The sequence below is a fragment of the Petaurus breviceps genome, unplaced genomic scaffold (assembly GCF_028583685.1).
Source record: "Petaurus breviceps papuanus isolate PSGF00001 unplaced genomic scaffold, PetGlider_PUasm1.0 138, whole genome shotgun sequence".
Taxonomy (NCBI): domain Eukaryota; kingdom Metazoa; phylum Chordata; class Mammalia; order Diprotodontia; family Petauridae; genus Petaurus; species Petaurus breviceps.
The window spans coordinates 24,325,721-24,338,940 of NW_027185694.1; the positions used below are offsets into that span (position 1 = coordinate 24,325,721).

Below are 13,220 nucleotides of genomic sequence, written 5' to 3' on the forward strand. Positions count from 1 at the left end.
CTTTCATTGGTGGAAAAAACTTTCATACTGAGAGCTCCATATATTGACAAAAATCATAAATCTTTCATTTATTTGTGTATATATTACCTTACCTAGTTTACTAGACTGTGACTTTGAGGACAGGCATCATGCCTCCTAATTCCCATGTTTCTACCCCACAGTGGCCACTCAGAAAGCCTGATTCATTGAATAGTTCATTAAAAATAGATGAAAAAAGAATGGAAGGAAAGATAATGAGAAAACAAAACCAGAATGAAAAGATAAGTATGGATAAAAGATACCCTGGAAGTGAATTGTACCTTCCAAATGCTCCGTAAGTGTTGACTAGTCTGAGAGGGTTGAATGAGGTATTCATAACTTGTTTGGAATTAAGCAAATTCATAATCACAGGAATGCTTAGGTAGGCAATCAGGATGCCTAAAGAGATGTTTACCAGTCTTCGAACCAAATAACCTGAAAATAAGAGAAAGAGAAAATGAGTTGAAGTTTTCAGTTTGGGATGGTGGAGAAAACATGGACTGAAAACACTGGAATGGCAATCTGCAGATGTGGGTTCAAGTTCTGGCTTCACCTTTTACGAGCAGCATGATTGGCAAAACACTTTACTCTCCTGAGACTATTTCCTTGTCTGTAAAATGGGCATAGTAATACTTTATGAAGAAAGTATTAATAAAAATTAAAATGCTGTGTGCACTGTTGTTGTTATTGCCTTCAACTATTTCAAGGCTGATCTGTTTTTTTAATTATCAGAACTGAGGTCTTTCTGACTCCAAGCCCAGCTGGCTGATAAGATTAGATGCCTAGGTGCCTTTAAGAAGAGAAAAGAATTATCAGTCAACCAAACCATCAAATGCTTTTGATTAAGAGGGAATGAAGTGCTTTGAGAGGAAGTGTTCAGATTGGCTGAGGAAACTTAGTCATGAGGGCCCTGTGGGTTGCCTATAAAATAGAAGAGCAAGTTATTTAAGCATCTGGCAGAGACTGGGATTCTAGCAAGTGAGAGGCAAACGAGGAGAGAGTTTCAGTTAAACCCCATGAGTCACTTGGAGGAAGAAGAAAGCACTCTGGTCTTGGTCATGGTCTCCTTTCCCTCTCTACATGCCTTGGCTAGAGGAGGATTCTGAGTTCCCAAAGGTCTGCAGGATTTCATGCTACCCATCTTCCCATTAGCATTCTAGTATTATCCTCTCTGAGACAGCAACGGCTGGTGCTGCGGTCTGCATTGGGTGCCAGGGAAAGATAGATGCAGATTGACAGGTCTTAAAGGACTATGCCATATCTAAGGGGAACTTCTTACATAGCCCCCTAGAAATGGAGTAAAGGAATTACAGGAAAAGGAAGCTACTTTCATGTGCTCACTAAGTTTTAGCTATTTATACCATGGTCATCTGGTTGACTACATTGATTTGCAGTTGACAGTTAAGGCAGGAAGTACACGGCTCATGAGTTATGTAGTAGTAGAAAGACAATCCCTCGAGCCCCTCAGCTTTACTCTGAGAATCCTAAAGGGATATGGTAGCCCAGCTCTGGGGTGAGTGGGAGTTGGGGACTGAACCTGAGAGGACATGCTACATACACCTCATCTATTTGTTCACAGACAGCTGTATTATTGTGTCCTCCAAACTGGCTTTTTCCATGTATCCTTTCAGATTATTTAATGATGGTTCTCTTTTGACAGTAAGGTCAACTCTAAATTCCTTTATCTGGAATCCAAAGCTATTCACAGTTTGGTCTCAACCTATTTATGCTTCAAACTTTAGCTTTCTTTTCTTACCAACACAAACACTTGGTATCAACCAGGACATCTGGCTCTTTGGTCTCTGAATAATCGTGTACATGCTTATCATTGAACTTTTTGTCCAAACCTTTTCTCTGCTATTTCCTTATGTAGTGAACCATTTAGTCTCTCTGATTCTGAGTATCATCATCTGTAAAATGAATATAATATTTGCACTACCTACCTCAAAAGGCTGTTGTGAGGAAAGTGCTTTCTAAACATTCTACTCCAAGCACTGTCTATGATTATGCTAAAAATTAATCCACAGATTATTCAATAAATGTGAATTGAATATGCATAATCTTCTCCATTCTGTTCTGTAACAGGCTGAAACAAAAGTGAGTTCTGTAGGGAAGATAAATGTTCTACATCTGGGTTTAAAAAATTCAGTATAAACTGATGAACACAATAACCAACCACAACTCCAGAGGACCGATTGTGAAGTATGTTCTCCTGACTGAGATGGTGGGGCCCAAGATGCAGAAAAGGTGGAACATTTCTGGACATGGGAAAATGTCGATTTGTTTTGTTTGTCTGTGCTTCTCTGTTACAAGTTCTCTATTTTTCCCTTTTAATTTTTGTGTGGACGGGGAGACTTGGATGATTAGTGATTATGTTGCCAAAAAAGAAGAAAGAATTTTAAATCATGTAAAAAGATGAATAGGAGGGAACATAATAGAAGTTAGAGGAAAACACAAACAAGACAGCTCCAACAGTAACATGCTGAATTTATTACATGTGTATGTAAAAAGACCAAAGTTGTATGTAATAGTCATGATTTCACATGGTCTTTTTTCTGCTTTGTACATGAAAATATTCCTTTCTTGGTGTTAAATTAAGAATAAAACAATGAAAAAGTCAGGTGTAGAATCTGGAAGTTGTGGCTAAGTTATCTAGGCCTTAGTGGAAGGAAAGTTCCATAGATGTAACAGTGTGGTACCACAGCTGAAAAAGATGGCCCTATGTTAGTATCCAGAAAGAAGGACGTTAGTGTTCTCCTGCTCTCTGTCCTGGAGAATTCCGTCTAAGTACAGCATTTGAGGAAGGACACGGACAGGATGGAGTCCATTCAGTGCATAGCAACCAGGATGATGAGGGAACTTGAAACCATGCCCTCTGAGGATCTGTTGGAAGAACTGGAATGCTCAGCATGGAAAAGAGATAGCTTAAGTTGGGGGGCTGGAGGGAGGACATGACATCAGTAGGATTAGACTTGTTCTGCTTAACCCCAAAGGGAAAAAAAACCCAAGACCAGAGGCTGGAAGCTGTAGAGAGGCATACTTTAGCACAATGTGAAGAAAAACATCCTAGCAATTAGAGGTATTCAAGAATGAAATGGGCTGCCTTTGGAGGTAACAAATTCCCTATCAAGGAAAGTATTTAAATGGAGGCTGAATGACCACTTGTCAGGGAGGATTTTTGCTCCAGCATGATCTCTGAGGTCAATGTCTATAATATTTAGCTTTGCTGTACCTCAGTTTTCTCATCTGCAAAATGGAGTGATAAAACGTATACTTCCTAGAGTTGTGAGGAAAGTGTTTAGTAAAGGAAAAAGTGTTATAGAAATATTGTAGATGATCATGGTTGTATCTTATCTTCCACATTAGATGGCGTGTTTCCTGAGGGCAAAGATGATTTTATGGGTCCTTTGTGTTACCTCCAGTAATCAGTCAATGGTATGTATTCAATTCACATTTATTGATTGATCTGTGGATTGATTTTTAGTATAATCATAGACAGTGCTTGGGGTAGCCCTTGTACATGTAATAACTCACCTTTTTATGTCACTTGAAGGTTTAGAAGGCACTTTCCTCACAACAACCTTGTGAGGTAGGTAATGCAAATATGCTCATTTTACACATGAGGATAATGAGAATCAGAGAGGCTAGGAAGTGTTGGATTTGGGAATTAAAACACAGGCATTCTGTCCTGCCTGCTAGCAATCACTAAGACCTGGGTAAATATTCTGTTCGTCTATTAAGACTGAGGAGGGCACGAAGAAGAGTGTAGATGCATGCAGAATCCTGCTTTAATGGGAACTGAGAGGCGAAACCTACACTGCACCACCCCACCCTTCACTTGTGCCTCAGTCACAGTCATAACTGTTGTTTCAAGAATGGGGAATCATTCTCCATAGGGAATGCTTTCCTCAGTGCCTCGGACCATTTAATCCAACTCTCTTACCTTTTTTTTTTCCTATAGGTTGGATCACTTAATTTTTTTTTAACATTAAATTTCTTTTTAGTTCGAGTTTCAAATTCTCTCCCTCCCTCTGGCCCTGACCCTACCCTTTGAGAAGGCAAGCAATGATACCTATTATACGTATGAAGTCATACAAAACATATTTCCATATTAGCCATGTTACCCAAAAAAGAGCAATAAAAGTAAAGAAAGTAAAAAAAAACATGCTTCAATCTGCACTCAGAGTTTATTAGTTCTCTTTCTGAAGGTGGAGAGCAATTTTTTTGATCATAATCTTTAGGAACTGTCATGGATCATTGTCTTGATCAGAGTGGTTAAGTCTTTCAAAACTGATCATGCTTAATATTGCTATTACTGTGTACAATATTCTGGTTCTGCTCACTTCATTTTGCATCAGTTCATATAGATCTTTCCATGTTTTTTTTTCTCTGAAATAAGCCTGCTTGTCATTTCTTATAGCACAATAGTATTCCATCACAATCATGCCACAACATGTTCAGCCATTCCCTTCAATGTCCAATTCTTTGCCACCACAAAAAGGGCTGCTATAAATATTTTTGTACAAATATGCCTTTTTTAATCTCTTTGGAATACAGACCTAGTAGTGGTATTGCTGGGTCAAAGGTTATGAAACAGTTTTGTAGCCCTTTGGGCATTGTTTCAAATTGCTTTCCAGAATGGCTAAGCCAGTTTACAGCTCTACCAAGTGCACCTATTTTCCTACATCCTCTCCAGCATTTATTTTCTTTTTCCATCATATTAGCCAATCTGATCGGTGTGAGGTGGCACCCCAGAGTTTTTAAATTTGCATTTCTCTAGTTTTTAGTGATTTAGAGCATTTTTTGTATGACTATTGGCAGCTTTGATTTCTTTTTCTGAAAATTTCCTTTTTGTGTCCTTTGACCATTTATCAATTTATCAGTGGCTCTTATTTTTATAAATTTGACTTAGTTCTCTATGTATTCAAGAAAAAAAGTCTTATCATAGAAACCTGCTGTAAAATTTCCCCACAGTTTCCTGATTTTCTTCTAATTTTGGCTGCATTGGTTTTGTTTGTGAAAAATCTTTTTAATTTCATATGATAAAAATTATCCACTCTTAAATCCCGAGATCCCTCTACCTCATGTTTGGTCATAAACTCTTCCCTTATCTATAGATATGACAGGTAATTTTTTTCCTCCCCTAATTTGCTTAAGGTCTTACCTTTTATGTTTAAATCATGTATGCATTTTGAATTTATCTTGCTATAAAGTAAGAACTCCCTTAAAGAGGAGAGAACCAAGACCCAGAATAAGCAAGTGACTTGTTGAAACCACATGGTTAGTAGAACACAGTATATAAAGAAAGCCTTCTACAGTGTGTGCTTTAGATGTGTCAGGGTTTTACATCTACTCCAAAGATGTCTCACTATTCTATCTGGAAAGGTGTACCAATTAGAAGTATTGACTGTTAAAAATCTGAAATAAATCTTGCAGGACATATAATGAAAGGTAACTACCTACAATACTGAAATGTTATTTCAGAGGAAACCAGCATTTCACATGGAGTGAATCTTCTAGGATAGAACTTTCTCCATTGGTTTCTTGGGTTACCACTTCTTTGCTATTGTACAATGTATGTAAATGATATTGATATACCAAACTGGTAAGAAATAGTATCCTGTAGAGTATAAAGAACCTCTCTCCTCTCACATATGGCCTGTTTCCTTGTGAAATCTCTGGGCATGTGAAACAAATTCTTCATGGGACAGAAATTAGGTGATGAAGGAGGTAAGTGCACATCAGCCCAAGCTTAATTAGGCCCTTCTCCTCTTGGTTAAAAAAAATCCCCTATTTCCTTTTTCATGATTATCTGTAGTATAGTGATGCCAAGTTCAAATTCACAGCCAAGCTTTACACTCCCAAATAGGCCTCCAACTCTTGCCTTTAGTATGATATCCTAAATCCTGTGATTCTGTACTTGCTGGAGAAATGAAGATTAAGCATGTTTTTAAGGTTAGTGCCCATTTAATGACTTGCTTAATTAAGGAAGCAAAGGGTCCAGCATGTATGTTTCTAAACTATTATAATTCCCCAAAGATGATCAGAGCTGAGCCATGGGATCAGTGGGAAATAGTGGGAAACTGCAAGTAATGAGGTACACAAGAGGACTTGGCTCCCCACTGAGCTTTTAAAAAGAAGGCATTTGTAGGACTGAATCATCTAACCTTGTGACTTCACTTCTCAGTCCCCAAAATGAGCCTCGTACCACGTGCCAACAATCCTAAACACCCGCTGGTCCCAGATGCAAAGCCTCAGAAAGTTCAAACAAATGTAATATCTCTACCCTTTAATTGGTAGGGAAAAGATAAAGATTTTTGATATGTATACAAGCTAACACCATTTGTTTATTCATAGTATTTTACATTTAAATATCAATGTGAATGTGATTATATATTTATTACCACTATTAACAAGTAGCTTGTATCCCCTTAATAATAACATCTCATTCCAACAACTTTCCTCACAATAAGTTAAGCAGTACAGATATCATTATCCCAATTTTATAGATGAGGGAAACAAGGCTCAGTGGTGCTGTGGGTAGAGGGAAGGACTTGCAGTCAGGAAGAACTTAGTTCAAATTGTGCTTCAGCCACTTACTAGATGAGTGATCCTGGGCAAGTCATTTAACCTCTCTCGACCTCAGTTTCCTCATTTGTAAAATGGGGAAAATAACAGCACAACTCCACAAGGTAGGTGTTGTTGAAGGTCAAATGTTGTGATCCTCACCCTACTTACATAAAGTATTTTACAAATCTTAAAACACTACATAAATGAAATCATTACTAGAGAAGTGGAGAGACCTGCCCAAGGTTATACAGCTAATCCATGTCAGAGCCGCGTCTCTCTGAGTATAAAGTACAATTCCTTTTCCACATAAAAGGAAGTTTTATGGGTAGGATACGTCCTGGAGTCATCCCAATTTCCTACTCCCGCTGTTACATCCGTACATTGCCCTGTACACTAACACTGGATGTTCACACGGATGCCTGGACTGATGTGCTTCAGTCGCAGGGCCTTCACAGAGTCGGTGGTGGTGTCCTTGCTGAATGCCGTGTTAAGAGGTTTTATGGTGCAGCACTGAGAACACCTAAGTGAGAATGAGAAGATCTGGGCAATAGTCTTCGTTCATCCACTAGTTGCTATATTACCTTGCAGCAGAGATTTGCCCACTTTGAGCTTGTTCCTTCATCTAGATAGCTAAATGCCTAGAAAGCAATTCTTGTGAAAAGGACCTGGGAATCTTAGTGGCTTGTGGGTTTAACATGAGTCACTTATGAAATGTGGCAGCCACGAGAGCAATCTTTGCATTACTAAAAGACTAGCGTCCGGAGGAAAGGAGAGGGCAGTTCTATCCTAGGCATCTGGAATATCCTGGTGCCTCATTTTAGGAGGGCTAGAATCCAGAGTGGGGATGGCAGGCTGGGCCAACGGAGCAGTGAGGGCATACCAAGGGAACAGGACAGGAACCACGCTACATGAGGACTGTTTGAAGATACAACACCGACACCAACAGCAACAACTGGAGTTGTTGAGCTTAGAGGAGATTTAGAGCAGGAGAACACAATATTTGTCTTCAAATATTTGAAGGGCTCTTATGTGGGAGAGAGTTTAGATCTGCAGTGCCTGGCCCTGAATGTCCACTTTTCAGGTATGGGGTAGAAGGAATTGTTTTCCAAGTTTTGACTGACCAAATGTCTACTGAGTTCCCTCCCAGCCCTAAGATTCTTGGATTCTGTTATCAAAAAAGCTCGTCACTGAAGACAGGGAAGGTATTATTTTTATATAATAATAATAATAATAACAACAACAATAGCTAGCATATACCTATTATGTTCTATCTAGACAGTGTGCTAAATGCTTTACAAATATTATCTCATTTGGTCATCAGAACACCACTGTGTGGTAGGTGCTATTACAATCCCCATTTTACAGCTGAGGGAATGAGAGGCTAAGTGAATGACCTTGTCCAAGGTCATTCAGTTGGTGTCTAAGGCCAGATTTGAACTCAGATCTTCCTGACTCCAAGCCTGGCACTCTAGTCATTGCTCCATTTAGATGCCTACTTCTGTGTTAATATAATATGTAGTGCACATATACTGCAAATTCTGTACCAGAATTTATTATTGTTGTTTGTTCTTCATTCTGGAAGAGGAACATGGCATCAGGAAGGTGATGTCTTGATTTGCAAGTGAATTGGATTTAAGTGAGGGAAGACTGTGCAGAGCCACCAGCCTCACTCTCCTCTCCAGACCCATCTGTGTCCAGTGGTAATACAGAGATTAGGACAACAGGAGATGACCCTGTATTCAGCGGGAGACCTTGGCCTTTTTAAGCTAAGGTATTTCCCAAGTCTCCGTTTGTCTGTGAAAACACTCAATCAGTGATTAAGGCTAGGTAAGAAACAAAGCAAAAAATTGCTTCTATTACCTCCTCAAAAAAAAAAAAAATCAGTCTGAGAGGGGAAGATCATCAAGGTTTCTGTCCGGAACAGAAACAATTGCTATTTAAACTCACTCTGGGCCACCAAACCCAAACAATGACCAAGTGAGGCTTGTGCTGGGATCTATTATTGGCCAATAAGTGAGAGCCAGAGTGATTTGGGTTTAGGGTATGGTCAAGTAGCTCCATTTGTTGGGTTATATCAAAGCCTGTTTTTTTTTTCCTAGTGCTTTATTTCAAGAAATCATAGACTGTGGTGCTGACAGCATTTTTGATATCATCTAATTCAATTTCCTCCTTTTACAGGGAAGTACACTGAGGCCCAGAAAAGTTAACACAGCTAATTGGGCCACATCTTTTCCCTGTCTCCAAGGCCCTGGAGATTGTATTTGTATCCATAATGCCTAGTACTATACCTGCAAATATTCAAATGTGATGGCTCTTCTACAGTAATGCTTTCTCAACTGTAGCTAAGGCAAGTTCCTGGGAACTTGATGGGAAGCCCCATCATCATCCAATTCCCTTCCCTGTCTAGGTCTCTCTTCCTTGGATGCCACCATCTCTTCACCCTAAAAAGAAATCTTTATTACACCTCAGAGCCAGAAGGGACTTCAGCACTTTTCTCATTCACCCCTCCTTCACCTATGTATAGAAAGGGAAACTGAGGCTGAGAGGGAAGTGACTTACCCAAGTTCACACTATGAATTAGTTGTAGAGTTAGGAACAGATTCCTCTGTCCTGAATCCTGGCCTATGTCTCTTATAGATGCAAAAGGTCATGACAATTTTTAGGCAAATAGGATTTGAGAAGAAAAAATTCAAGAAATGACAACATTCAACATAGCCAGAAAACATTCTAACAAGAAGACTGCCTGACAGGAAGCACAGCCTGTGCCCTCTAGGTAGACAAATGCAAATCATCCATAACCTTCTCATTATACTATACCTGGATATGCCCTTAGGAAATTTGGGTGGAGACCATTGTTTTGAAAACTTATTTTTCCTGGAAAATAACTTACCATATCTCACAGGGGGCTTATTTTCCTTTGCCTCTTCAAGCTGCATTTTGTGGACTTGATCTTTAACACCTCCCGACTGAGAGCCAAATAGGAACCCCAAGGCAGCATCATCGAAGCAGGCAATACTGGGAATGATGGTCAACCAGTTTAGAAAGCTCAGGTTTCCACTAATGATAAGAATCACCTAAGGTGGAAAAAAAAGAAAAGAAAAGGTTCTATTGGAAGGAGTTCCCTCTAACAGAAGCACCTTTCCTAGCTGATGGACCAGTCCCAGCCCCCCCCCCCCCCAGAAGAGAAAATAGAATAACAATGATTAGCTCCTATTTCTATGGCACTTGGTGGTTTAAAAATGGCTGTGATAAGTGGAACACTACATCTCAAAGGAATCATAACTTCAGGTGACCCAAAGGACAATTGAGAGATGTAAAAAAGCTATATCATATTAACAGGGATGACCCATGGGTAAAAAGTGATGTAAAAGGAATCATTAAAGACAGGTGGAACAGGAAATGGAAGGGAGCCTGTCCTATAGCAAGATCAAGGGATGACAGATGGACAGCTCAAGTTCTACAGTGGTATGCACTGAAAGAATCAAAGGAAGGTTTCCATCGTAGTGGATACATTGTGGTGTTGTAGAAAGAAGGCTAGATTTGGAGCCAGAAGATGCTAAATGTGAATTCCAGTTCTGCCACTTTCTATGCCTTTGACTTTGTAATTTCCTCACTTGCAAAATGAGGATTTTAGGCTAGATTACCTAAAGTTTCTTTCAGTTCTAGGTCCAATGATATGTATACACTTCAGAAAAGTAGGTCTATTTCAAGTGGTATTTTTTCTATTTGCAATATTTTTATTGACATGTTTTATTTTTATATCACTGTCATTTCTGAATCTCTCCATGCCCCTTTCCCTACCAGTGAGCTAGCCTTTGTAACAAAGAATTAAAAAAAAAGATTGATGGAAAATGACAAACTTTGGAGGGGATGTGGGAAAACTGGGACACTAATACATTGTTGGTAGAGTTATGAACTGATCCAACCATTCTGGAGAGCAACTTGAAACGATGCCCAAAGGGCTATAAAAATGTGCATACCCTTTGACCCAGCAACACGACTGCTAGGTCTGTATACTAAAGAAATAAAAAAGGGAAAAGACCTCTTTGTACAGAAATATTCATAACAGCCTTTTTGTGGTGGTTAAGATTTGGAAATCATGAGGTTTCCATCAATTGGGGAATGGTTAAACAAATTGTGGTATATGATTGTAATGGAGTATTGTTGTGCTATAAAAAATGACAAGCAGTATTTCAGAAAAACTTGGAAAGGCTTACATTAACTGATGCAAAGAAAAGTGGGCAGGACCAGGAGAACACTGTTCACAGTAACAGCAATATTGTAGGATGAAGAGCTGTGAATGACTTAGCTATTCCCAGCAATACAATGGTCCAAGAGAATCCCAAAGGACTAATGATGAAACATAATATCCACCTCCAGAGGAAAAACTGATACTGTCTTAATACAAACTGAAGCATCACTTTCTTTCTTTGAAACTTCTTGTATAAAATGACTAACATGGAAATGTTTTACATGATTGCACATGTACAACCTTTATCTGATTGCTTACTATTTCAGGCAAGGGGGAATGAAGGGAATGAGGGATGGATAGAATTTGGAACTCAAAGCTTAAAAAAAACCCAAATGTTAAAAAAATTATTTTAACATGTGATTGGGGGGGGGAATAAAATATTACATGTTAGAAATTAAAAAGAAAAGGAAATTTGGTAAAAGTCTCCAAGACATAAACCTGATCTGACATTGTATGTAATGTTCCCTACCTGTAAATCCCCTGACCTTTGCGAAGAAGGAGGGAAGGATGAATTTTCTCAACTATTCTTCAGGACCAAATCTCTTGGAAATTATAATTAGTGTATTTCTTTTTATCATACTCTATTTCTTTCACTTGACCCAAATGAAGTATATCTGTGGGTCCTAAAAAAGTTGGTAAATGTGACAGCTGACATTGTTAGTGATATCTGAAAGATCATGGTAAAGAGGGGAGGCATCACAGTATTGGAGAAGGGCAAATGTTATTCCAGTTTAAAAAAAAAGTAAAGGGAACACAGGCTGCAAATTATAGGATGGTGAGTTGGGTCTAGGGAAATTCTAGAAAGGACCATTAAAGAAATGGATGATGAAATCTAGAAAGGGAAGAAGCGATTACGAAGAGCAAACATGGCTTCATCAAAAACAGATTGTGTTCAGGCTAACTTCATTTGTTTTTTTTGACAGGATTACCAAAAGACTAAATGAGGGAAAGGCCATGTAACAGTTGCTACTGGTTCAGAATCAGTGTGGCAGAAAGTCTCCAGTGGAGGACTCAGAGATCTGTGCTTGGTTCAAAGGAACTGAATTTAGTCCATGATTTTGATTAGAGGATGGATGGTGTGTTCATCATATATACAGATGACACAAAACTGAAGGGATTGGTTCACTCCATGAATGATGTGGTCATGATCCAAAAAGATTTTGACCATTGCTGGTGGTCTTTCCCGATGCTCAAACTCTTAGATTCTGGGATAATATGACTGTGATCAAAGATCATTTCTAAAATCGGTTCATTTTGACTTGAATGTGCACATTTAATACTCACCTCCAACTTAGATACCTGAACGGCAGCAAAACAAAGTTTAGACATTTCTTGCAAATGCTGTCTACAATAATCTGGCATAGATCTTAATGTCTTTATACATGGTAACCAATAATAGTATTTCAGGACTTTATAACTGAATAAAAATCTATTTGATTTTAGTTATGAAGCTGTATGTGAGGCGGCTTGGCAAAGTGGATAGAGGGCTAAGCTTGGAGTTAGGTTACATAGCTTCAAATCCTGTCTCTGAAAAGTATTAATGGTGGGGGCCCTTGGCAAGTCATCTAACCTCTACGTGACTCATGCTATTCTCCTAAGACTTATCTTCTAAGTCATATGCTGGTGCTATAAACATATCGGGAGTTTCCACACTAACATAACTGTAAGCTCAAATCAGGAGTTCTTCATACTGATGAAATTACAGGCCCTTTGAATATTCATATAAAAATGTATCCTAAGTAACATTCCTAAATATGGGGCATTGTGAATATTATAATCAAAGGGAGCTGAAACCAATAATTTTTTAAGCTGCCAAAAGTCTTGTTCAAGGAATTAAAATACATCTGATTTTCCCATGATATCAGTGAAATTAACTTTAAAAAATCAAATGCTTTTCATAACCTTGTTTCCTGAGCATACTCTACAAATTAGATGGCACAGAGTAGTATGTTAAGTATGAAGCTGTTAGGAAAATTAAGACTCCACTGATGTTATTAAACTGATCTCAGTCATAAGAAAACAAGAAGTCAAATTTTCATTTTTTTATAGTCAGGTGTCAACATTTGAATAATATTACCTAGAGAAGGAGTTAGACTTGGTTTATGTTTTCCTAGAGGTCAGAACTAAGACCAGTAGAGAGAAGCTACAGACAGATTTTAGCTTAATACCAAGGAAAACTTCCTTACCACTGGAGCTCTTTAGAAATGGAGTAGCTAACTTTGGGAGTGAATATCAGTGAATAGGCATTGGTTCAGTCAGAGAGCTGTTAAGACCTTAGTTTGAAAAGGCCAAGGTTCCCCACTGCATCCTGGGCCATCTCCATGTCCTTATCTATATCTGGCCTCTGGAGGAGAAAGTGAGGCTAGTGACTTTGCACAGT

At 38.7% G+C, this 13,220-nt stretch overlaps 1 protein-coding gene across 1 annotated transcript in view; it reads right to left on the bottom strand.

The window, feature by feature from the left end:
* The window catches only part of LOC138144246 (lipase maturation factor 1-like), a 191,752-nt gene that overhangs the window by 57,141 nt on the left and 121,391 nt on the right, over positions 1 to 13,220 (bottom strand). Inside the window, exons 3-4 of the mRNA XM_069065612.1 lie at positions 9,479 to 9,662; positions 300 to 453 (exon numbers count right to left, since the gene is read on the bottom strand). Coding sequence (XP_068921713.1) covers positions 300 to 453; positions 9,479 to 9,662 — 338 coding nt within the window. The remainder of the gene's footprint in view (positions 1 to 299; positions 454 to 9,478; positions 9,663 to 13,220) is intronic.